The sequence below is a fragment of the Lonchura striata genome, chromosome 6 (assembly GCF_046129695.1).
Source record: "Lonchura striata isolate bLonStr1 chromosome 6, bLonStr1.mat, whole genome shotgun sequence".
Lineage (NCBI taxonomy): Eukaryota > Metazoa > Chordata > Aves > Passeriformes > Estrildidae > Lonchura > Lonchura striata.
Window position 1 is genome coordinate 2,453,672 of NC_134608.1, and position 26,151 is coordinate 2,479,822.

Below are 26,151 nucleotides of genomic sequence, written 5' to 3' on the forward strand. Positions count from 1 at the left end.
TATTATTAATTTTATTATTAACTAATCAGCTCAGGCGTATTAATTCTATCACATTCAAACCAAATTGAAGCTGAGGTGAGATCTCTATGAATTGGGTATTTGAGATCTCTATGAATTGGGTATTTATGGCCAAAAATCAGGAGGAATTCTCCGAAAAAGCCCAGGAAAAGCTGGAGAGGGTCCCTCCAGCCTGTGCTGGGGGGAACAGGGACTCGCCCAGCCCAGCCTGGGTAGGGAGGGAGGGAAAGCTTCCTTGGAAATCCCCGTGAAATGCAGGAATGGGAGTGAGGTCCAGCTCCTCTCTGGAGTTTATAGCAACGCTCCGGCTGTTGTGGCTCCGCGCCGAGGATTCTTTATTTAATTTCTTCCCCTTATGGGCTGAGAAACCTTCCCAGCCCCAGCACAGCCCGCTCACAGTAGCTGGGATTTGTTTTCCTCTCTTGTCCAGGGAGGAATTTCTAAATCCCAGCTGCAGCCAGAGCTGGAATATGCTGAGTTGGAAGGGGCCCATCGGGATCGTTGTGATGCGGTGCCAGGTGTCACCGAGCAGCGGTGACACCCCTGTCCCCAAATGCACCCCACAAGGCTTGTGGCCAGCGCCGAAATCCCTGTGCTGCTGCTCCAGGGTAAATTTTCCTAGCAGGACATCCCAAAAATCCCTAGAAACGGGTGCTGGGCACTGACAGCAGCAATCCTGGGCTGGCACAACTGATGCATCAGCCTTTGGGAAGGGAATGGGATGCAGAGATGTGTTTAGTTGTTATTTTGTTGCTTTTGGAATAATTTTTGTGCCTGAACAAAATGCGAGGGACGCTGTGAGATAAGAGAGCTCCCACGTCTCCGTGGCCGTCCCTGCCAGTGACAATGCCAGCATTGAAATCCTGGGATGGGAAACACTCGCCTGGTGATATGCAGGATCACAGTGAGCTGCTGCTGCTTCCTGTCCTTTCCATCTAAAACACATCCAGCATGAGAGAAATCCGTGTATTTTATGGGAATGATATTTTCAGTCATAACCACACCACCTTTATATTTTTGGGGGTTTTTTTAAAATTTTTTTTAATCTTTTAAATTATTATTATTTAGGCCTAGAGATGCAAAAAAAATATTATTATTATTTAGGGGCTGGAGATAGGCCTAGAGATGCAAAAAATCACCCAAAAAAACAAAACAAAACAAAAAAAAACAAAAACAAAAAAAACCCCACCCCAAAATAAAAAAAAAAACCACAAAACCAAAAAACAAACCCACCCCAAAATAATTCACATTTTTTTTTCCCATTTCCCATCTATGGTTCCACTCTTGGGATCTTTGAGGGAGATGAATTCCAGGATTGCGAGAGAAATGTCACTTTTGGGACTCTTGGGGTTTTTTCCTCTCGCAGGAGAGGAGAGGCAGAGCGGACCCTGGCTGAGCTCCATCTTTCCGAGCTCTCCCCACGCTGCAGCCTGGGATGGCTTTTCCTGGACCTTCTCCCCCGGCCCCGGGAGCATCTCCCGTTCCAAGGAGCCGGGATTTTTTCCTCCCCCCGGCTCTGGAGCGGCGTCGCGCCCGCGCCATCCACGTCGGTGTTTATACATCGCCTCGCTGGCATCCCAGAGCTCTTCCTGCTGCTTTATTTAGCCTCTGCGGCAAGGCAGGCGCTGGGTTCCTGCATCCCTGTGCTCCACAGGCCTCGGCATGGCGCTGGGATGTGCTCAGCAGGACCCACTGGTCCTCCTCAGCACCGCAGCAACGGGGCCGGGTCCCGCTTGGGCCGCCCCACAACCCGAAAAATGATTTGTGGCTTCGGAGAAATCGGCCAAAGGGAGGCTTTGCTTGGCTGTCCCCCGTGTTCGCTGCAGGGTGGGTGTTTCCAGAGGGAGTTTTTTGGGGGAAAAAATGGCATTTCTGGCTGGAATGACAGGCTCTGCTTGGACAGGATGCTCTCCGTGCCCTTGGCAGTGGCACCAGTGGCTTTGCAAGGACTCGAGCAGGAGCTGTGGGGTAGAAAGCCTCTCCCAATTCCAGCTGGCATGGACAGGGGGATGAGAGGGAGCCCAAACCCGAGGGATACCCAGCCCCAGCTCTGCAGAAAGCCAGGTTGTTTTTTGCCATGGGGAGAGCGGCGTGTTGGATTCCCAGCGCCGGTGCCGTGCGCTCCCATAATGTAATTACCCAGCAGGATCTGCTGAGCTGCAAACAGATTTCAGCAAGGAGTGTCAGGGTGTTCACAGCAGAGCTGCTCTTTATTTAGGGCTGGGAACAAGCGGCTCCTCTCTCCCAGAGGCTCGGAGAGACTGCGGGGGCCGAGGCGGCCTCGCAGGTCAGCCCGAGAAACGCCTTTAGACAGTTAAAAGTGAGGAATAAATAACTCCTCCAAAAACAATCTCGCCAGATGGCACTTCTGAAGGAGGAGATGCTTTGCTGCTAATTTATGGTGCTGCTGCTGTTGCTATTCCGGGCCTGGGGTCACCTATGGAGAGGGATCCGTGCGTGCATCAGCCCCAAAGGGTGGCCAGGCCTCACACGAGCGAGCCCCACTCACCTTCATCCAGCTGCTTGTGGGGGATTTAATGGGAATGGGGTTTAATTCTGCTCCTGCCTCAACCTGAATCTTAAGAACTGGGATTCTCCGATGTCCAAGGGCTGGGGATACTGGGATGGGTGTGGGGTTCCCCTACACAAGAGAGTTGGGACCCCCCCAGAGGACATTCGAGTCCCTTCCCTGGGAGATCCTTGAATCCCAGGGTTGTTTGGATTAGAAGAGACCTTAAAAAACATCTTGTTCCAACCCCTGCCATGGCAGGGACACCTTCCACTGCCCCTGGGTGATCCCAGCCCTGTCCAACCTGGCCTTGGACACTTCCAGGGATCCAGGGGCAGCCACAGCTGCTCTGGGCACCCTGTGCCAGGGCCTCCCCACCCTCCCAGGGAAGGATTTCTTCCCAATATCCCATCTATCCCTGCCCTGTGACAGTGGGAAACCATTCCTTGTATCTAAACTCCTTCTCCAGTTCTCTTGGAGCCCCACTGGAAGGGGCTGTGAGGTCAATCCAACCCCCAGCTCTCCCAGCCCTCCAGAGCAGAGATTCCCAACCCCCGGAGCATCCCCAGCCGGTCTCCTCTGCAGGATGCTCCGCTCCGCTCCCGGGCACCTTCGGGCGGCTCCATCCCGCAGGGACGGAGCCCGTGTGCCCTCCCAGGGGACGCGATGCTCAGGCTCTTCCCCGAGCCTCCTCCGGGGCCAGCACTCGTCTCTCCCGGCCGGGGCCACCCCTCTCCCGACCCCTTCCCCGCTGTCCCGGGCACGGCGCCGGGGCGGGAGGCGGCGCCGGTGCCGCTCGGGGCGGTGCGGGGCGGCCCGGGAAGGGGCGGGGGCGGCGGGATGGGCTGGGCCGGGCTGGGCTGGGCACGGCTCGGCTCGGCACGGCGGGGTTCGGCACGGCTCGGCGCGGCTCGGCACGGCTCGGCACGCAGCGCGCTCCCGCAGCCGCAGGTAGGTGCGTGCCCGGCGCCCCGCACCGCGCTCCCGGCTCGGCTCAGCCCGCCTGCGCTCAGCCCGGTCCCGCTCCGTTCCGCTCGCCCCGGCTCGGCCCGGCCCGGCTCGGCTCGCCCCCGCGGGGCCGTGCCGCGGGTGGGCCCGGCGCGGCCGCTTGTTGCGCTCGGGGGGCGAGTTGGAGCCGGAGCGCTGCGAGCGGCCCCGGCTGCAGGAATGCGAGTCATTTCCTCCGCCCGCCCGCCCGCGGGAGCTGCGGCTCCGCCGGAACCCCCCACGGCCCCCACGGCCCCCACGGCCCCCACGGCCCCCACGGCCGCGACACGGCCACGGCCACCCCGGAGCCGCTCCGGCGCTGGGCGCGCTCCAGGGGCGCGCTCGCCCACGGGACCCCTCGCCCCTGGGTCTGAGCCGCCCACGGATCTCCTTGCCCGCTGGGTCACATCGCCCACGGGTCTCGCTCACCCTTAGGACCCTTTTCCGTGGGTGGCGCTCACCCACAGGTCCCCTCGCCCACGGGACGCGTTGCTTTCAGGTCGCACTCACCCGCAGCTCCTCTCAGCTGTGGGTCACCGTCACCCACGGGTGCCCTCATTCCTGGGTCACGGTTGCCCCGTTGGTCCCCTTGTCTCTGGGTTACACTCGCCCACGGGTCACTTCACCCGTGACACCCTTGACACTCACCCCCAGGTCCCCTCGCCCATGGGTCCCCTCATTCCTGGTTCACGGGTGCCCATGGGTCCCTTTGTCCCTGGGTCACAGGTGCCCGTGGGTCCCCTCATTCCTGGTTCACGGGTGCCCATGGGTCCCTTTGTCCCTGGGTCACAGGTGCCCGTGGGTCCCTTTGTCCCTGGGTCACACTTGCCCATGGGTCCCCTCATTCCTGGTTCATGGGTGCCCATGGGTCCCTTTGTCCCTGGGTCACACTTGCCCATGGGTCCCCTCATTCCTGGTTCACGGGTGCCCATGGGTCCTTTTGTCCCTGGGTCACAGGTGCCCATGGGTCCCTTTGTCCCTGGGTCACACTTGCCCATGGGTCCCCTCATTCCTGGTTCACGGGTGCCCATGGGTCCCTTTGTCCCTGGGTCACACTTGCCCATGGGTCCCCTCATTCCTGGTTCACGGGTGCCCATGGGTCCCTTTGTCCCTGGGTCACACTTGCCCATGGGTCCCCTCATTCCTGGTTCACGGGTGCCCATGGGTCCCTTTGTCCCTGGGTCACACTTGCCCATGGGTCCCCTCATTCCTGGTTCACGGGTGCCCATGGGTCCCTTTGTCCCTGGGTCACACTTGCCCATGGGTCCCCTCATTCCTGGTTCACGGGTGCCCGTGGGTCCCTTTGTCCCTGGGTCACACTTGTCCGTGGGTCCTCTCTCGCCCTGGGTCTCACCCACAGGCCCCCTTGTCCCTGGGCCACACTCACCCCACTGGGTCCCCTCACCCGTGGGTCACACACTCCATTGGGTCCCCTCACCCGTGGGTCCTCTGTGCCTGTGCCAGCTCTTTTCTGTGCCTCGTGGTGACCCACAGGTCCCCTCAGCCGTGGTTCCCATCTCTTGGTTCCCACAGCTGTGATCCTCTCATCCATGGATCCTCCTGGGTCACAGCCACCTCTGGGACCCTGTTATCACCGGGCTCCCCTCACCCTTGGGTGCCCCCCACCCCGTGGACGTGCTCTAGGTGCCAGCTGCTCGCTGGTGGTGTCACCCTTGGCCCTCTCCACCAGGAATGCGTATCCCTGCCACGTTCTGGCAGCAGCCAGGATAAATCCATGCAGTCCTAAGCCGGGCTTTATCTGACCCGGTGCCCTGGGGGCAGTGGGGAGATGGGGCTGAGCTTTCCCAGCACCATCCTCGGTGTTCCTGTGTCCTTTGACTGGCCCGTGGGAGTGAGGCACATCCCAACCCTGCCCTGCCCCTGGCCCCCTGCCACCTTCCTGCCATCTCCCATTCCCGAATCCTCCTCTCCCTGCTCCTCTCCCAGTGCCTTTCTGGCCATCAGGATGTTTCTCCCTCTCAGCCAAACTCTGCTTTTTCCAGAGGTGCTTCCGCGTGGCACCGATGGAGCTTTGCTGCTCTGCCTAATTCTGGGCTGCTTTGTGTTGGTGTTTTTCCACAGGGCTCGCTCTCCCTCTCCGAATCTTGGATAGAGCTGGGATTAATTCGAGCTCTCTTGCCTGAAAGAGATGTTCCGTTTAAAATTCCCAATCCCGAAGGCATATTGGAGTTTGGTTCTAGGTACTGGATTTTTTACTATCGGTTTTTAAATGGGTTTCTTTTCTTTTAAACTGGGTTTAGTCAGGCTCTTTAAACCCCGAGTCTGTAAGCAATTATTCCATTACATGAAAGTCAGGACGCTGAGAAAGATTAATTCAGACCAGATGTAAAAATAAATGTGAATTTGAAATTAAGATGATGTCAGTTCCCTCCTGCTAAAAAAAAAACCCGGCAGCCTTTGGACTCCAGATGGAGTATACAAACCATGGCGCTGGTTAAAATATCTGCCTGCTCCTTAATTGAGTTTTATGCTGTTTTTTTTCCCTCCCCCTTGACTGAAAAGTGGGCTTAGGATATTTTTCCCAAAAAGCTTTCCCCGATTGCGGCCGGGGCAGGGAAGTTGATGGAGGCTGTGGCGTGGCTGAGGAGCTTTCCCAGCTGGAAAACTGGAGAGCGGCGCTGCTGAGGGAAGACAAATCTCCCTCTGCCTGCCCCAGGATTAAAAAAATCAGGAACTTGGTTTGGCTTTGTTTTGCTGGATTTGGAGCTGGAGGCGAGGACGGGTCCCTGCCACAGAGGGCAGCAGGAGCTCCGGATAGTCCAGGCATGGGTTTGAATTTTTGGCATAAAACGGAGCTGGTTTTTGGGTTCTTGTGTGTCTGCAGAGCACTTTGCATCCCATTTTTCCCCCCTCTGTGTGCAGCAAGCACTGCACATTCCCCAGAGCGGGAATGGGTTTGGAGCCTGTGAGCGGGATATCGGGAATGGGGCTCCCCAGAAGTGCCTCCTACTGGGAAGGAAGGGTTTGCCCAGGGTCAGAGCATCTTGGGGATGTGTTGTTGTAGAAAATAACGTAAACATTTGTCATTGCATATTATTAATATTAATATTTACGTGGCATTATTAATTATTTAATATTATATTGTTAATTAAATTGAAAATACGGCTTTAATTTCTAAACAGGGAGCTCCGTGGTCTGGAGACTCAGGGCTGTGCTTTCTGTGCTGCAGGGATTTGGGATGGTGACTCTGGCCCTTGGGGCTGCTTTGTGGTCCAGGGATCCCGCAGCCAAATCCCAAGGGATTTATGGCAGCTGCTGCTGGTGTGGGCTGCAGCCTGCCCACGGAGAGGGGAGCAAAGGCGATGCTCCACATCCATGGGAGTGATGCCTGTCATCCTGGGAGTGGGATCAGAGCTCTGGGAGCTTTGGGCTTGTTGGTGCTGGGGGATGGTTCCTAAAATGCCTGGGAATGCCGTGGCACAGGCTCTGGAGCTGGGCTGCCCTGAGCACGACCCTCTCCGAGCCAGTCTTGATATGGTTCTAATCCCAGAGACTCAGGCAAAGTTTCCTGGAAGGAAATCGGATGGAAGGGGCTGGTTCTGGAGCAGAGGAGGGAAGAGGAAGAGCAGGCGTTGTCCCTCCCCTCCCTGGAGCCCTTGCCAGGAGAAATCCATCTCTGTGTCCATCCCTGGCGGAGGCAGGGACGCTTTATTTATATTTTAGTGCTCCAAAGTCAGGGACTGAGGAGGCCTGGGGTGGCTCTGCCGTGGGTTGGATGGAAAATCAGCTCTTCCAGGCTGGATTCTGCTCCGTGCATGACAAGATAGGCAGGGCAGCAGTTTCCTGAGCTGCCATGGCTCAGCCCGTGTTTCCCCCTGGAATGTGATGTCCCGTGGGGCTCATCCCTAGCAGGAGGGGACATCATCCCATTTTTTAGGATGATCCACGTGGCTCAGCCATTCCTGCCCATCGCTGTTGTCCCACTGCAGTAGCCAAGGGGGAGGAGGATGAGGAAGAAAGTTCAAGAGGTGGAGACAGGCGAGCTCCTGGAGGAATTTTCCTTGGAGAGGTTTTTGGATACCCCCAGCACTCGGGGGCACCTTCTGGGGCTGGTGGGGGTTGGCCCCCAGCTGCCCAGGCTGAGCTTCCAGCATCCAAATAGCTTTTGTGGTGGATGAAGTAATGGAATATTTATAACCGAGTCCTTTTTCCCAGTGAAGGTCTCTTTCATCTGCCTCTCTTCATTAGGAGGAAACTGTTGAGTTCATGAAGAATTGGAGACAATTTTAATTACGGGGCAACCGCAAGCGGGAATTAATCTGAGTTTTGGGTTCGGAGAAGCAGCATTAAGGGCCGGCCCTAAAACTTGTAATAACAGCTCTGTGCATACCTGTGCCTGTGATGTGGGGTGAGACCCACTCCAGACTCTTCAAAACAAGAAATTCCTGCCCCGTGAATTCATCTTCCCGTCTCGCCCCGCGCTCTGGGCAGCCTCTGGCTGCGGGATGGCCCCTGCCTACGTGTGGGTCCTGGGCTGGATCCCTTCCCTCCCCCTGGGGTGCTTCAGGAGGGCTGGAACAAAAGCCTGGAGGTGGGTTAAAATCAGGGAATCGTGGAGTTATTTAGGTTGGGAAAGACCTCTAGGATTGTAATCAACCATTCCCCCACCGCTAAGCCACGTCCCCAGGTGCCACAGCCACACAGCTGTTAAATTCCTCCAGGGATGGCAGTGCCTGACAGGGCTGCATTTTTTTGGAAAGCAGATATTTTGGCGAGGAGGGATGGATTTGGTCGATGGAGAAATGGACAGGATCTGCCTGGAGGCTCTGGATCGTGGCTGGGTTGAGCAGGGGTCACTGGGATTTCTGGTGGGTACCACAGAGGGACAGACCTGACCCAAACCCACGAGGATGGAGACTCATCCGCTTCCCTTAAATCCATTTAAATCCACGGAGAGGGAAGAACGCTGCCCGTCCACCCAGCCTCACTTCACATGCACGGAATCTGGAAGAAAACCCCACCTCAGCCAGCAAGTTCAAACGATGTTCAATCCCCACCCTGGAATTGCATCCAAATTTCTGTTTCTGACAAGAGCCTGCTCCAGCACCTCCATCTGAACCAATCCTGGGCTCTGCCTGCCCTCGGATGTGTTTGCAGGACCTCAGGATGAGCAAATCCCTCGCCGAGTCAGCAGTGCCAGCCCCGGCTGCTTTTCCCAGGTTTTTTTGCAGGATGTTTTCTTTGCAGCCGAGCTTTGCAACGGGATTTATCCCATGGCATCAGTGCCAGGGAGGGAGACAATATTCCAGCAGCCTGGGCCTGGAAAACATGGTGGATCGAGGAATTTTCGCAGCTCTGGAGTCATGAGCAGTTTGCGGTGCCTTCCTGTGGAGTTTTAATGCTCCTCTCCCCATAGCAGGGAAAACATGGCTGGAAGACCTGGATCTCCTCACTCTGCTGATCCATGCTCAAGTCCTCATTCCCAGTGTTTTTTCCAGCTGACTTTGGATGGAAAACCCTTTGGAAGCCTGCCCGGGGTGAAGGTTCCTGCTTGGAGCGTGGGGTGATCTGTGTCACCCCCTCTGCTGCGGGGCAATCCAGAGGGGCTCTCCCTCCAATCCAGGATTTTTCCAGCTTGGAGCTGGGGAGGTTGGGTTAGATCTTTAAAGGTCCTTTCCAACTCAAACCATTCCATGCTTCCATGTTTGTGCCTCCTATCAACACTTCCTCTGGAGCAGCAGTGACTCAGCGAGGGCAGCGGCGCGGGGTCCCAGGGAATCAAAGCCGACATTGTGGGAATGAGCAGCAGATGCTTGGAAAGAATTTGCCGGCGTCTGGCCGGGGCTGCTGCAGGCACTGCACCCTGGAAGGGGCTTTGTGTGTCCCCTCGCTGAATTCCTGCAGTTTTCAGGGCTGCCAGAGCCCCTGGGAAGCACCTGGAACTGAGGGAATCTCCATAGGGACCGTCCCTGTGTGGTGGGCTGATGGAATGTTCCTGTTCAGCAGCAGGAGCTGGGATGTTTTCTGTACAAACACCAAAATTTACGGTTTGGGGTTGGGTGTTTTTTTCCCTCTGTCCGTGCTCTGCTGACGCCAGCTCATGTGGTTTAATCCCTGGTGCTCTGGGATCAATCCAGGCTGCAGGAGGAGCAGGAAATGCAGTGACTGGTGTGGGGCTGAACAGCCCCAGCATGCCTGAGGGGGACAGGACAAGAGGGAATGGTTTAAAACTGGCAGAGGGCAAGGTTAGTTGGGGTATTGGGAAGGAATTCTTGGCTGTGAGGGAGGAAGGAGAGGCCCTGGCACAGGCTGCCCAGAGGAGCTGAGGCTGCTCCATCCTTGGAAGTTTTCCATGTTGGGCAGGATTTGGAGCACCCTGGGACAGTGGAAGCTGTTCCTGCCCGTGTCGGGGAGAGAATCCCAGTGATGGATTCTCCAGTAGCCCAGCAGTGGGTGCTGCCTGTGGCTGGAATTCCGAGCCCGCTGCAGCCCACGGAGCTGCCACGGGAAGAAGCTCTCGGGACTTTTGAGACTTGAGGGACTTGAGGATCCTATGGGTGGGAGCAGGACACGGGGGTGCTGCAGGAGCCCCGGGACACGGCTGCTTTGCTGGGAGCTGCTTTGCTGGGAGCTGCTTTGCTGGGAGCACGGCTCCTCCCCAGCCCAGCCCGTGCAAGTCGCATCACGCCGGTGCCCGGGAGCTGCCGGCGCCCGGCCGGGCCGTGCCAAATTCCTCCAGCCCCGTTCCGTGCCCGCCGGGATCTTTAGTGAGCCCTGGCACCGGCCCGGCTGCGGCGCTGCCGGCTCCCGCACGGAGCAGCCATGGAGAGGTGCCAGGCACGGCCACGGCGCAGAGCTGTGGGGCAGCGATGCACTGCATGGGTGCTCCAACTCAATGCATGGGTGCCACAATGCACGGGTGCAATGCGTGGATGCACGTCTGTGCTGCATGGATGCAGTGCATACCTTGCCGTGATGTTCCAGCTCAACGCATGGATGCCATAATGCATGGGTGCAATGTGTAGGTGTAATGCATGGCCATGGATGCAATGTGTGGATGCTGTGAGGTTCCAGCTCAATGCGTGGATGCCACAATGCATGGGTGCAATGTGTAGGTTCAATGCATGGCCATGGATGCAATGTGTGGATGCTGTGAGGTTCCAGCTCAATGCGTGGATGCCACAATGCATGGGTGCAATGTGTAGGTGCAATGCATGGATGCACATCTGTGCTGCATGGATGCAATGCATACCTTGCCGTGATGTTCCAGCTCAATGCACGGATGCCACAATGCATGGATGCAATGTGTAGGTGCAATGCATGGATGCACATCTGTGCTGCATGGATGCAATGCATACCTTGCCGTGATGTTCCAGCTCAATGCACGGATGCCACAATGCATGGGTGCAATGTGTAGGTGCAGTGCAGGGATGCAATGCGTGGATACCATGAGGTTTCCCAGCACAATTTGTGGATGCCACAATGCAGTGCTGTGATGCACAGGTGCACTGCATGGATGCCACAATGCTTCAAGTCAATGCATGGATGCCACAATGCACGGGTTTGATGTGTAGGTGCAATGCATGGATGCACGTCTGTGCTGCATGGATGCAATGCATAGGTGCCATGATGTTCCAGTTCAATGCATGGATGCCATAATGCATGGGTGCAATGTGTAGGTGCAGTGCATGGGTGCATGGATGCAATGCATAGGTGCCGTGATATTCCAACTCAATGCATGGATGCCACAATGCAGTGCTGCAATGCACAGATGCAATGCATATCTGCCATGATATTCCAGCTCAATGCATGGATGCCACAATGCATGGGTGCAGTGTGTAGGTGCAATGCAAGGGCAGGTTGCATGCCTGTGCTGCATGGATGCAATGCATGGATGCCATGAGGTGCCAACACAAATTATGGATGCCACAATGCAGTGCTGCAATGCGCAGATGCGATGCATATCTGCCATGATGTTCCAGCTCAATGCATGGATGCCACAACGCATGGGTGCAATGCATGGCCAGTTTGCACATGTGCTGCACGGATGCAATGCATGGATGCCATGAGGTGCCAACACAAATTATGGATGCCACAAGGCAGTGCTGCAATGCGCAGATGCCACCATGCACTGCTGCAATGCACACATGCACTGCACGGATGCCATGAGGCTCCAACTCGCTGCATGGATGCCACAGAGCACGAGTGCAATGTGTAGGTGCAATGCATGGCCAGGCTGCACGTCTGTGCTGCACAGATGCAATGCATAGGTGCTGCAGTGTTCCAGCTCAATGCATGGCTGCAGTGGAGGGCCGTGATGCACACAGATGCAACGCAGAGAATCCGTGATGCACCACCGCCATTCCCGGACACAACATGCAGGTGCAATGCATGGCCAGGACGCAGGCATGCAACGCACCGGTGCAACACACGGCCGCAATGCACCATCCCAAGGCACGAATGCAGTGCACGGATACAATGCATGTTGGAAATCCAGAATCCACGTTGCATGGACACAACCTCTGTGGTGCAGCCCCGGGGCGCCCTGGCCGTGGGAAAGCATTGCCTCCGGATTTCCCAACTTCTGCAAAAACCCCAGGAACCACCAACAAAAAGTCACCTCGGGCCACTTTTCCCCGTGCTGCTGCACAAATTCCAGGCTTTCGGAAGCCAAAGGCGCTTCCTTTTAGACCGAAGCAAATATTTGGTGACAAGGGAGCCACTCTGCTGTCTGGGTGCCAGCGTAAATCTGGGCTAGGAAAAGGCTGAACTAGGTCAGAGTTTGAAGTCCATCCTCATGGTGTCATGTGAGAATTCGTGTCCTTGTGCATGGTGGGGTAAAAAGTGCTTTGGGAATAATACTCATCCCCGGGATGAGAATTTCCTGGGGTCAGTGTTAGGATGGGTTTGTTGGCTCTGAAAGGCAATTCCAGTCTGCAAATCCCTGTTGGTGCTTGGATTGTTTTATTTCACCCCAGTAAAGAGTCGGAACTGGGGGAAAGGATGTTGGAAGGGATCTGGGGATCCTCTTAGCTCCCCACAGCATTTCCTTGCCCTTGCATGGCTGGCAGGAAAATTTCCCACTTCCAGCACTGCTCCTTGCTGGCCCAGCCGGGTTATTCCCAGAGGATAAACTTCTATTTATTTTAATTATGCCAGAAAAGCCTTTCCTGAGGTTTTTTTTTGAATCAAACTGCTGGCTCAGGTTTTTTTGGGGCTGGGCCAGAAACCATGGGGTTGGCTGTGTTGGGGTGGCTGTGGTGGGGTGTGCTCAGGGTTTTTGGGGGACACCCCGAGCACGAGCCCACACCACAGGGGTGTGGGTGGGAAGGATGGGGGATGCAGAGGATGCCATGCCCAGGGCTCATCCCCCTTTTTTCCCCCGCAGGGATGGCACCCGCGGAGCCCGAGGCCGCCCCGGCCCGCCGGTGAGGTGCCCCCCACCGCCCACCCCGAGCCCCCTGCCCAGAGCACGATGAACAAGCTGCCCTTCCACAACAACAGAGTCATGCAGGACCGGCGCAGCGTGTGCATCTTCCTCCCCAACGACGACTCCCTCAACATCATCATCAACGTAAGGAAGCCTCCCCTCCCGAGCCTGACGTGTCCATCCCCTCCCCGGGGCTGTGTTTGCATTCCCTGGGTTTGGTTTGGAGCCTGCCTGGCCTCGCCCTGCCGGGGAAATGCACACGAGTTATTCCCCTGGAGGTTGCGGCGGTGGTTTACGCTCTCCTGCGTCTCCTTGGTCCATGTGGTGCTGGCAGCAGCGGGGTTTGGGGAGGGTGACCTGCTGCTTGGCATCCCACAGCATGGCACGAGCCCCATTCTTCAGCCCTCACCCCACTAATCCCTTCTGGATGCCTCTTCAACCTCCTCCAGCCCAGGGAATTAACAGGAGGGGCTTTGGCTCCGATTGGGATGGGGCACTGAATGTGAAATTCCCCCACTATTTGTTTTGTTTTATTTTGTTTTTAATTCACCCCCACCCAATTTTGCATTTGAGTCATGAAAACGTTGAAATTCCTTTCAGGACTTAAAGGGACATTATAAAAAAGATGGAAAGAGGTTTGGAAAGAGGCGGATAATGATAGGATAAGGGGAATGGTTTTAAACTTAAAGAGGAAAGATTTAGATTAGATAATCTGAATAAATCCTTGCCTAGCAGGGTGGGGAAGCCCTGTCACAGGTTTCCTAGAGAAGTTGTGGCTGCCCCATCCCTGGAAATGTCCAAAGCCAAGTTGGGCTTGGAGCAACCTGGGATAGTGGAAGGTGTCCATGGGGTGGAATGAGACTGTCAATGTTCTGATTTCTGCCCCCAAAACATCTCCCCAGTGCTGGGTTCCTCCACCACCCACTGCTCTCGAGCTGCCCCCTGGTCCTCTGAGCATCCCACCCCTGGCAGAGCTCTGGTCCAGGCTTTTGGGGACTCCCCATGGAGAGCTGAGCCCCACAGCCCATCCTGTCACCCCCCCATCCTGCTCGGGGTCCTGCTGAGGGGTTTGGTGGGCACAGATGCAGCCAGACCTCATTGAAGGGTTTTTTTCTTACAGGTGAAGATCTTGTGCCAAGAGTTACTGGTGCAGGTGTGTGACCTCCTGAGGCTGAAGGATTGTCACCTCTTCGGGCTCAGCGTCATCCAGAGTAAGTCAGGGGCTTAAGTGTGAAAATTAACACTTCTGGTGACGAGGAGGTCACAGTTCCCCACTCCCCCCACACTCATGGGGCATGGTGGGAGGCAGGGGACACGTGGGGATGCTGATGCCACCTCTGTCCCTCCCAGACAATGAGCACGTGTACATGGACCTGGCCCAGAAACTCTACAAGTACTGCCCCAAGGAGTGGAAGAAGGAGGCCAGCAAGGTCAGCGGTGAGGTCTTGCATGGAGAGCTGACGGCAGTAAGGCCACCTCTGTCCCCGTCACAGGTCACTTCCAGGACCCGGGAATGCTGCCAAGGGGTGGGGGGGCATCTAGTCAGTGTGGGGCTGGGGGGTGGATGTGCAAAGCCACAACCCTGGGCTTGTCACTCTAAGTGCCACCGTGTGCCCCAGCTGGGGGTGCGTCCTCCACGCTCCATCCCTGGAGATCTGGGGTTTTTTTTCTCTAGGTTTCTTTTCTTCCCTTATCCTTCAGCAGAATTTTTGAGCTCCCTTCTTCCAAACTCTAAAATCAATGTGGGTTTTTTCTCCCTGAAGCACCTTTTCATTCTTTCAGTGCTGAGGGGTGGTGCCCAGGCTCGAGTGCTGCTGGATGATGGCCTGGGAGAGGGAGAGCAGCAGTGGAGGTGTTGCAGAACTCCTGGGCTTGTCACACCCAGCCTTTTTAAATCCAAATCCCCTTCATTTCCAGCATTTTATCTGGAAAAAACGGGTGCCAAACTCTTAACCGAGGAACAAAAATGCCGTCGGTGGCGTGGTGGGCAAGGGGTGGTTGTGACAGACATGACCCCAGAGAGATGAGGTGAGGGGCTGGGTGTGATGCTGGGATCCCACTGAGATTCCTGAAAACCTCCTCCATTCCAGGGGATCGACCAGTTTGGCCCTCCCATGATCATCCACTTCCGAGTGCAGTACTACGTGGAGAACGGGCGGCTCATCAGGTAGGGCACGTCCCAAAATCTGGGGCTGCTCCTGGCTGGGTGCTGGGTGGTTTCTCACAGGGGCAGGTGGGGACACTGCCCCCAGACAAAGCCTTTTGTGGGGTGGGGTGTGGCAGGAGCATTCTTGTCTCTCTCAGGATTTTTTTGTAGGGGAGTATTGTAAGTGCAGGTGAATCCAGTGGGAAGAACTGATGATGTCTGACTCCATTCAGAAGGCTGAATGATTTCTTTATTATAACTATGATAAAATACATTAATATACTATTTAAAGTAAGATACTAAAACTACAAACCTACTTGTTCTAACTATATCTCTAACTCAACTCATGACCCTCTCTGAGAATCCAGCCCCAGTTGGGTTGGGTTGGCCACCAGGCTCAAACAATCCTCACCAGAATCCAACCAAGCAATCAACCCAGGGAAACAATTCTCCAAACACATTCCACATGGGAAAAACAAGGAGCAGAAATAGAAATTGTTTTCTCTTTCATTTCTCTCTGTGCACCTCTATGAAAAATCCTGAGAGAGAGAGAGAAATGTGCTGCCACAGAGGAGCACAGAGAGAAGAAAGGGAAAATGATTTCTATTTCTACTCCTTGTTTTTCCCATGTGGAATGTATTTACAGAATTGTTTACTTAAGGTGATTGCTTAATTAGATTTTAGTGAATATTGAGCCTGATGGCCAGTCCAACCCACCTGTGTCTGGACTCTGGCGAGAGGGTCACGAGTGGTGAGTTAGTTAGATATAATAGTTTAAAAAGTAAATATATAGTTTTAGTATCTCCTTTAAATAGTATATTAATGTATTATAGCATAGTTATAATAAAGAAATCATTCAACCTTCTGAACTAGAGTCAAACATCATCATTTCTTCCCACCGGGTTCACCTGTGTTTACAATAGTGGTGTTATGGTTTGATACTGGCACCATGTGTTTAGGGGGGATGTGTTTAGGGGTTTAGCACACCCTGATTTGCACTTACCCACAGCTGAGTGGGAGCTGCAGCTCCTGCTTGGGGATAAAACACTTCCCACGGCTTTGGGGACACAGTGGCACCTGCACAGACTTTTTGAGGAGGTTATTCCACCTGGCTGGTGAAGTGGCTTGCAGAATTATAACAAATAGGGAAGAGGGAGCAGAACCCTTTGGTGATCGCTCCCTGAGTGTGGGAGTCCAGGGCTTCCCTCTGGCTGCCCTGGCAGGTCTGGGACCCTGGCAGGGGTCAGGAACCCCCTGGACAGAGCCCCCAGAGACACTGGCTGTGATCTCTGCCCATGGAAAAGAGTTTTCAATCTTACAGGATCAATTACCAGCTCTGAGTGTTTGATATCAGTAATAATTAAGTGTGGCACGGGTGCAAAAGTAAAATTTTAGGATTCTAGATGAGGGGTCCAAAGGGGACAAGATGGAGGAAATTGGGTGTGCCTTGTCCTTTTTCTCCTCCTTCATGCCCTCCATGTCTCACTGTGGTGTTGGCATTTTTCTGTTGGTTCAGGCTGGGGACACACTGTCCAACGTAGGTGACAGATATTGGCACGTTATTGTAAATGCAGCCCAGGGAGTTTCTGGTATTTAATGTTTGTCACATCCCACTGAGGGCAGAGCCCCACACGCTGCCCTGCAGGACAGAGCTGGGCAGGGCAGCAGAACATGTGAGAGATAAACAGAATAAACAACCTGGAACCAGCACAGACCAATTATGGCTTCTGCTTTGGCAGCGGGGCTGACACACAGAGACTTTTACAACCTCAGAATCATCGACACCTCAGATTCTGACACCTGGGGGCTTCCCAGCGGGTGTCCCCTGGGTACTCAGTGTCCCCTGTCCCTCCACAGTGACAGGACAGCTCGGTACTACTACTACTGGCACCTGAGGAAGCAGGTGCTGCACTCGCAGTGTGTGCTGAGGGAGGAGGCGTATTTCCTGCTCACGGCCTTCGCCCTCCAAGCCGACCTGGGGGACTTCAAGAGGAACAAGCACTACGGGAAGTACTTCGAGCCCGAGGCTTATTTCCCTGCCTGGGTAAGACATCCAGCTGTGCTCCCTGCTCTGGCTGCATCCCGGGTTCATCCTGCTCCTAAATCACCTGGTTGCTGTGGGGGTGGAAGTAGCTGCGGGTTGGGGTTGCCGTGGGGCTGGTGGGGAGTTCCCTGTGAGCTGCAGGGATGCTCCTGGGGGATTCTCTGTGGGCATTGCTCCACCAGCAGCAGGTGCAGCCCTTTGGGAACTGGTGGCTGGTCCCTTTGGGAACTGGTGGCACGGAATCTCACAATGGTTTGGGTTGGAAGGGTCTTAAAGCTCAGCCCGTTCCACACCGTGCCATGGCAGGGACATCTTCCACTATCCCAGGTTGCTCCAAACCCTGTCCAGCCTGGCCTGGGACATTTCCAAGGATCCAGGGGCAGCCACAGCTTCTCTGGCTAGAACCTCACCACCCTCACAGGGCAGAATTCCATCCCAGTCTCCCACCCATCCCTGCCCTCTGGCAGTGGGAGCCATTCCCTGTGTCCCGTCTCTCCACCCCTTGTCCCAAGTTCCTCTCCAGCTCTCTTGGAGCCCCTTCAGGTGCTCAAAGCTCTCTCTGGTGCCTTTTCTTCTCCTCCCCAACCTATTTTCTTGGTTTTGTCCCAAAATCTGTCTGTTTCTCCTTTTTTCACACACATCCCTGAGGAGTGGTGGCCCTGGGCCCGCGTCCCCAGCCACGCAGGGACTCCGTGTGTGACTCTCCCCACCCCAGCACAGGTGTCACCATGGCATGGCCACATGGAGCACACTTCCCAGCAGGAAATCCTGACAAGGAGCCACTGGCTGCCGCAATTATTTTATTTTTGCTTGGATGCCTCTAGAGCAAAGCTCCAATTTGCCCTTTTCCCTTGGAACCAGCACTCCCAGCAGCCAGCACCCGGCCCTGAGCGAGCACGGGGCAGCTGGAGCAGCTCTGTCCCCCTCCAAACAGGTGGTTGCCAAGAGGGGCAAGGATTACATCCTGAAGCACGTCCCCAACATGCACAAGGACCAGTTTGCCCTGACAGCCTCAGAAGCCCATCTCAAGTACATCAAGGAGGCCGTCAGGCTGGACGACGTGGCCGTGCACTACTACAGGCTGTACAAGGTGAGCCCTGGCCCCGTGGCTGTTGGGATGTGAATTTTGGGAATGCCCTGCCTGAGAAATACATGCTGAGAAATACATTTTTTGGTTTATCTCCTGTTTTTTGTTTGTTTGTTTTTTTTTTTTTTTCTGGGAGAGCGTGGGGTGTTTTAATTGAATCCCAGAATGGGTTTGGGATGTAAGGGAGCTTAAAGCTCATCCAGTTCCACCCCTGCCATGGACCTTCCACTATCCCAGGCTGCTCCAAGCTGGCCTTGGACACTTCCAGGGATCCAGGGGCAGCCACAGCTGCTCTGGGCACCCTGTGCCAGGGCCTGCCCACCCTCACAGGCCTTGCTGACATCAAAGGGGTGCTGAAATCAACAACAGGGATCATTTCTTCCTCACGTCTAATCTAAATCTCTTTTAGTTAAAAAGCATTTTCCCTTATCCTGTCACTTTCCACTTTTAATTTGGCACATTAATCATAGAGTGGTCACTGGGGTGATTGTGGGAGGATCCCTGGGCTGAGGCGGGGTGGATTTAACCACTTCATGCTGCAAATTGTGTATTTGAAAGCATTTTTTCCCCCTTAGGACAAAAGGGAAGTGGAGGCCTCGCTGACTCTGGGGCTGACAACACGGGGCATCCAGATTTTCCAGGTAGGTGACAGAGTGAAGGTGATGGCTCAGCTCAGCTCCATGCCCCTACCAGAATCCTCAGCCATGGCTCCCTCTCCTTTTTTTGCAGAACCTGGATGAGGAAAAGCAGCTGCTCTACGACTTCCCATGGACAAACGTGGGGAAACTGGTGTTTGTGGTGAGTGCCACCATCTGCACCGGGAGCACTGCTTCCAGCTCTGGGGGAAGCACAGGAAGGACATGGAGCTCTTGGAGCAGGTCCACAGAAGGCCATGGAGATGCTCCATGGGCTGGACCACACACCATTTCCTATGGAGCCAGGCTGGGAGAGCTGGGAATGTTCCCCTGGAGAGGAGAAGCTCCAGGGAGAGCTCAGAGCCCCTGGCAGGGCCTGGAGGGGCTCCAGGAGAGCTGGAGAGGGACTGGGGACAAGGGATGGAGGGACAGGACCCAGGGAATGGCTCCCACTGCCAGAGGGCAGGGATGGGTGGGAGACTGGGAAAGAATTGTTCCCTGTGAGGGTGGGGAGGGTCTGGCCAGAGCAGCTGTGGCTGCCCCTGGATCCCTGGAGGTGTCCAAGGCCAGGCTGGACGGTTCTTGGTGCAACCTGGGATAGTGAAAGATGGAAGGGGGTTTGACTAGGTGGTTTTTAAGGTCCTTTCCACCCCAAACCCCTCTGTGATTCCACGATCCCCAGGCAGGGCATCTCCTGGGCTTGGATGTGGGCGTGGGACGCTTTCGCACTGACCCGCAGCAGGCGATGACTCCCCGTGGGGTTACCCAGGAGCTGCAGCAGGACTGGGTGACACCTGGAGCATTGTCCTCTGCGGGGCTGATGCCTCCCTTGTCCCACGCAGGGCAAGAAGTTCGAGATCCTGCCGGACGGGCTGCCCTCGGCCCGGAAGCTCATCTACTACACGGGCTGCCCGCTGCGCTCGCGCCACCTCCTGCAGCTGCTGAGCAGCAGCCACAGGCTCTACATGAACCTGCAGCCCGTGCTGCGCCAGGTCCGCAGGCTGGAGGAGAACGAGGGTAGGTGTTCCAGGCCCCAGGCCCACCAGGACAGCCTCCCACGGGCTCTTCACGCCCGTAGGAGCCGCTGGTTCTTCTGCTTCGGGGTGGGTGTGAGCCCTGCTGCCGTCCCCGGTGTCCCGGCACAGCTTTCCCAGTGTCCTTCATCCTTGTGAAAGCATAAGGTCTTCTTCTTCTTCTTTCCTCTCCTGATCTTCTCTTTCTCTTCCTCGTCTTCCTCTTTCCCCTCTTCGTCCTTTTCTTATTTGTTGTTCTTGTCCTACTCTTCTTCGTCCTCCTCATCTGCCTCAACGTCTTCCTCTTTCTCATCCTTTTCATCTTTTTCTTCCTTGTCCTCATCTTCTTTCTTGTTCTCATCATTATCCTCCTCTTATGTTTTCCTCCTCCTCATCTTCTTCCTCCTCATCTTCATCCTACTTTCCTCTTGTTTTCTTCCTCTTCTTCCTGTTTCTTTTCCTCCACCTCTTCCTCTTATTTCTCCTTGTTTTCTTGCTCCTTTCTCATCTTTCCCTTTCTCATCTTCCTTTCTGTTCTGTATTCTTCTCTTTCCTCTCCTCTTCTTCCTCCTCATCTTCTTCCACCTTGTTTCATTGTCTTGCTTCTCCTCATTATCTTCTTCCATCTCATCCTCATCTTCTTCCATCTTGTCCTCATCTTCTTCCATCTTGTCCTCATCTTTTTCCATCTCATCCTCATCTTCTTCCATCTTGTCGTCGTCTTCTCCCTTCTTGTCCTCATCTTCTTCCATCATCTCATTCTCATCTTCTTCCATCTCATCTTCTTCCATCTCATCCTCATCTTCTTCCATCTCGTCCTCATCTTCTTCCATCTCGTCCTCATCTTCTCCCTTCTCATCCTCATCTTCTTCCTTCTCATCCTCATCTTCTTTGTCCTAATTTATTTTCTTCTTTTCCTGCTCCTCCTTATTTTCTGTCTTCTTCTTTCTCTTCTTCCTCCACATCTCTTCCTCCTCCCCTTCTCCCTCCTCCTCCTCTGTTGGAGGAGGTGGCCCACAGGAGGTGTGGAGGTGTGGAGCTCCTGCCCCACCTCCCTTACTGCCACCGGGACAGAGCCATCTCCAGCTGTTCCAGGGTGACAATTCCTCCCAGGGGGTGCAGTTTGCCCCGGGGGTCGTGGCAATCACGCTGATTCCGTTCCCCCCTGCAGAGAAGAAGCAGTACCGGGAATCCTACATCAGCGACACGCTGGACCTGGACATGGAGCAGCTGGAGAAGCGCTCGCGCGCCAGCGGCAGCAGCGCCGGCAGCATCCGGCACAAGCGGCTGTCCCGGCACTCCACCGCCTCCCACAGCAGCTCCCACACCTCTGGCATCGAGGCTGACCCCAAACCCCGGGAGACGGGCCCCGAGGATGGGTTCTCCGGCGCCGGCGCCCACCGCAAGCTGAAGACCTGCAGCTCCATGACCAGCCACGGCAGCTCCCACACCTCCGGCGTGGAGAGCGGCGGGAAGGAGCGGCTGGAGGAGGATTCCCAGGATGACGGTGAGGCGCCGCCTTGGCTTGGCCCGTCGTTGGGTTTGGAGGGTGCTCTGAAGGCTCGTGGCTGACTTGTCCTCTCTGCTGGTGTCCGGCAGAAATCGAGATGCTGGTGGATGACCCCCGGGAGCTGGAGCAGGCTGGGGAGATGGAGGTGAGCCCCGACATGTGCGTCTACATCACCGAGGACATGCTGCTGTCCCGCAAGTTCAACGGGCACTCGGGTAAGGTGGTGGCCGCTGCTCTTCCCAATCCCCCGGTGCAAGTCACACCTTTGGGAGCTGGGATGAGATGGTCTTTAAAGTTTCTTCCCACTCTGGTCATTCTGTGGTTTTTTGGTGTTTGGCAGAGCAGAGTTAGACCAAGATGTTCATTTGGGTTGCTGGGAAAAACTGTTCACCCAATGGGTTGAAGGAGAGATGGGGTAAAGAAAAGAGGAACCTGTCTCAAGTTCTGCCAGGGGAGGTTTGGATTGGATATTGGAGAAAATTTCTTCGCTGAAAGGGCTGTCCAGCCCTGGCACAGCTTCCCAGGGCAGTGGTGGAGTCCCCATCCCTGCAGGCATTTAAAAGCCACATGGATGTGGCACTTGAGGAAATGGCACACTGGTGGCCTGGGCAGTGCTGGCGAACAGTTGGACTCCATGATCTTCTCTGGAGCTTTGCTTGCACCCAGAAAGTCACTTGCAGCTCTGAGCTGGGAGCTACTGGGAGGTCCTTGTGGGTGCCAGGCTCCCTGGGAGCAGCTTTGGATTTGCCGTTTTGAGGCAAATTTGGGATGCTTTGCAGGCAACGCCGTTTGCAAGTGGAGCTGTTGGGCTGAAGGCACCGCATTGAGCTGAGGGAGCCTTTGTCCTCATGGACAGCAGGAGTGGATCCCAAGAGAGCTGAGCCACCCAAAATAACCTTTGCACCCTCCTCTGTGCAGGACTCATCGTGAAGGAGATCAGCTCCTCCACCTCCAGCTCCTCGGAGACGGTGGTGAAGCTGCGGGGGCAGAGCACCGACTCCTTACCCCAGGTACGTGGGATCGGGGGCTTCGGGATTGGGGTTTTGGGATTCCCCGGCCCCAGGGGCTCCCTGGCACATCCTGAGCCTCCTCTTGGCTTCCCCCAGACCACGTGCAGGAAACCCAAGACGTCGACGGACCGGCACAGCCTGAGCCTGGATGACATCCGGCTCTACCAGAAGGACTTCTTGCAGTTGGCCAACCTGTGCCAGGACACGGCGCAGAGCTTCACCTTCGGCTGCGCCCACGGCCTGGCCGAGGACGGGCTCTACTGCAACGGCTGCCTGGCCCAGCAGTGCATCAACATGCAGGACACCTTCCCGGTGAAAAGAACCAGCAAATATTTCTCCTTGGATCTCACCCACGACGAAGTCCCCGAGTTCGTGGTCTGAGCGTGGGGAGGCTCCGACGCCGCCTTCCCCCCAGGCCTGCCCTGCTCCCTGCAGACCGTGGGAACCGTGGTGCTGGATGAGGGCAGGACGGGGGTCCCCGGGTGGATTCTGGAGGAGTTTGTGCCAAACCCAAGTTGTCTTGTTCCGCCTGGCCGGAGCGCAGCTCAGCTGGAGCCGGCAGGAGCCCACCGTTGTGTTTTCTCGTGGCCTCTCTCCCCCTCCTTGCCCCCAGGTGACTCTGGGGTGGCTGGAAAGTGCCAGACTGTCTGTTCAAGCCAAGCCAAAGAAATGTAAATAACCCTAAAGGCCAGTATGGGAAGGGAGAATTAAGCAATAACCAGCCAGGGATCTCCTCTGGGCATGGTGATGTTCCGTGGAGGAAAGCATGGCCAGCAGCTCCTGGGGCAGAGCATGATCCCAGTTTTTCCAAAAACACGTGCTGGAGGTCAGGCCACAGCAGTTCCAGCTGGGTGGATGTTGGCTGGAAGCTCTCAGAGCCATTTGCAACTTGTTTTTATATTTTTCTCTTTTTTTCTTTTTTCTTTTTTTTTTTTTTTTGACAGCAAAAGCCCAAAACCAAAAAAAAAAAAAATAACCTCCCCAAAAAGAAAGCAAAGCAGGATGGAAAAAAATAAGTCCCCTATAAAGATAATGCAATAATGCATCCCAAACATTGAATATCTAGAGAATACATATATAAATATATCGAGGTATGTATGTTTATATATGTCTGGATCTTACAGACCCATTTGCATTTTACCCCTGCTTTGAAACACCTTTTGCACAAAGGATCTGCCTCTCTTCTTTCACGAACTCTAGCAGCAATGTTATTTTTTTTTTCCTAAGCACTAAGGTGAGAAAACAGACTTTCCTCTCCAGGAGAACGTGCATCCTTGCCTTGTCCGTGTGGCTCTTCCCGCTGCATCTCCATTCCCTTTTCCCAAGGCTTTTCATGCATCTTTAGGTGTCTTACAGCTGGAATTATTCTGCCAGAGGATGATGGTGACGTGCTAGGAAAATCCAAGGGTGGTTTCTGAGTGTGTCCCAGGGAAGCCAGACAGCCCAGGTGGAATATTTGCAGTTTGCAGAGTTAAATCTCACAGCACAATGCCTTTGTAGTGGATATTTTTAATTAAGAGTTTAGCCATTGACAGCCAAAGTTTTGCCATATTTTGATACACCACCATTTTTTTTTTTTTAAACTGGAAGCTTTTCTTAAAAAAACAAACAAAAAAAATTATAATTATTTTATAAATAAGCACAATCTTATTTTTATAAGAAATGTTTGGGGGAGGGAGCTGAGAAATGGGAGCTGGTACCAAAAGAAATGGAGAGTAGCTATAGGCACAGTGCAAAAAAAGCCCCAAAAATTCTCTTGGGATGTTGGGATATGGGAGAGCTGCTGTGGGACTGTGGCACTGGCACCGTGTCCCCACCCCAGAGCTTGATCTGGCCCTGCCTGAGGGGTTTTGTGGGAAAATAATGTCAATATTCCATGTTGGCAGGGCAGGATGGTGGTCCCTAAAGCATCCTTATGTCCCTAAATCCACACAGGGCAGCTGGAGGGATGCTGCTGGGGCTCAGGGCTGTGTGCCCCACTCTGGTTTGGGGGACACCCCACTAAATACCCCAAAAACCTCTTTTGGGGTGTTGGGATAAGGCTTGTGAGTCCAGCCCCCATCCACAGCTGGGTTTGCAGTGTGTGCACCAGCAGCGTGAGTTTCCGTGCTGGCACAGGCAGGAAAATCCCCCAAATTCATCCCCAGCCTCTCCTTCCCCCCTCTGCCAGCCTCTGGGTGCTCTCCATGGGACCCCAACCCTGCAGAAACACGGAGCTGGAGGGAAAAATGGAATTAAACGTGTGAAGAAATGCTCAGTGCTGCTGAGAAATGAATGGGGAGGGGGCAGCCCCATCCCATTATCCTGCATCCAGAGCTGGGCTTGGAGTTGGGCTGGGCTGGAGCTCGTCCCTACGAACAGCAGCAGTGCCAGGGAGCAGGGGGACACAGAGGTGCCATTTATTCCCAGTTTTCCTGCAGGTGGCTGTGCCCTCCTGCCCCTTAGGGCTGTTCCCCCTGCAATAAGGAGCTGTCTGTCTGCACAAAATAATCCTTTCTGTGAAAGGATCTTCCCATCAGGGCGATGGGAGAGCCCAGTGACTGTGTTGCAAAAGGGAAAGAAAAAAAAAAATAAAAAGAGAACAAGAAAAAAAAAAATTTAAAAAAAAAAAAAAGAAAACTCAAGGAAAATCAAGTGAAAATCCCCGGAGAGAAATTCTTTTGTACCAATGAAGTTTGTTGTGTGCCTTTTGCAGTACGGCTGGATGTGACAATAAAGTGACAGTTGTTTGCATCACTTTGACTCTTGGAGATGTAACATGCTCCCAGGCTTAAGGGGGAGGTGGAGCAAGGCTGAATTTAAGGAGAAAGTTGCATTTATTGTTCTTTGTTCCGGTGATCCCAGCTCAGGTTAAGGCATCTCCTGCCTCAGGCAGGGCAGTGGATGGGCTGAGCCTTTCAATCCTGATTTTTGGTGATTTTTGTGCAAGCGCCAGCCAATTCCAACTCTCTGGAGTTGGGAAGAGGCGCAGGGGGAACTCCTGAAATAAATGGGAATATGGAGTGTCCATAGTGAGGATCCTGGTGGGATGCTCAGGGGAGTGCCCAACCTTCAGGAGCTGTGGGGATGAAGGAGTGACCCCCCTCATGGTGGGGCAGAGCCTGGGGCAGTCCCCCAGAACCCCAAATCCTGCTGGGGATGCACTCGGTGTGATGAGTGAGCCCATCCTCTGCTTCCCTTCCATCCCTCCTCCTCCCCTGCTCCTTGGGGATAATGGGATGGGGATTTGGGAGCAGCTCCCAGGTGAGTTTTCCCCGAGGGAGGAGCTCCACAGCGTCGGTTCGGGACCCTGAGTTGGTGGTTTTGGGTGGTGCACGTGGAGTCTCCAGTGCCTGATGGAATGTTTGTGCTGCCTTTGTCCCCCACAGCAGCCAGCACCACCCTCCCATCTCCCAGCGGTGCTAATTAAACTCAGGACATAATTGGCCATTTCTTTTCCATGTGATTTTGGACCAGCTCTGCTGATCCTGGCACCTCCTTCCTCCAGCCAAAGGACAGCTGTGGAAGGTACCAACACCCACAACCTTTCCAGGTCCCCACTTCCAGTTCCTGGAGCATCTCTTGATCCTCCGTGGATTCATCCTCTGGGAGAGGCTGTGGAGTGCCAGGGCAAGAGGGAATGGCTTCCCAGTGCCAGAGGGCAGGGATGGATGGGATTTTGGGAAGGAATTCCTGGTTCTCAAGGTGGGCAGGCCCTGGCACAGGTGCCCAGAGCAGCTGTGGCTGCCCCTGGATCCCTGGAAGTGCCCAAGGCCAGGCTGGAACAACCTGGGATGGTGGAAGGTGCCCCTGCCCATGGCA

The 26,151-nt window shown here is 54.8% G+C and overlaps 1 protein-coding gene across 1 annotated transcript; it reads left to right on the forward strand.

Annotated features, from left to right (window-relative positions):
* Positions 1-3,372: 3,372 nt before the first annotated feature.
* On the forward strand, positions 3,373-25,083 carry FRMD6 (FERM domain containing 6). Its single transcript, XM_021538452.3, has 15 exons — positions 3,373-3,478; positions 5,597-5,715; positions 12,864-13,049; positions 14,026-14,116; positions 14,256-14,335; positions 14,996-15,072; positions 16,909-17,095; positions 18,030-18,185; positions 18,758-18,823; positions 18,912-18,980; positions 19,660-19,834; positions 21,002-21,337; positions 21,430-21,555; positions 22,259-22,350; positions 22,447-25,083. The coding sequence occupies exons 3-15, from the start codon at positions 12,951-12,953 to the stop codon at positions 22,729-22,731; spliced, it is 1,839 nt and encodes a 612-aa protein (XP_021394127.1). The 5' UTR covers positions 3,373-3,478; positions 5,597-5,715; positions 12,864-12,950; the 3' UTR covers positions 22,732-25,083.
* Positions 25,084-26,151: the final 1,068 nt, after the last annotated feature.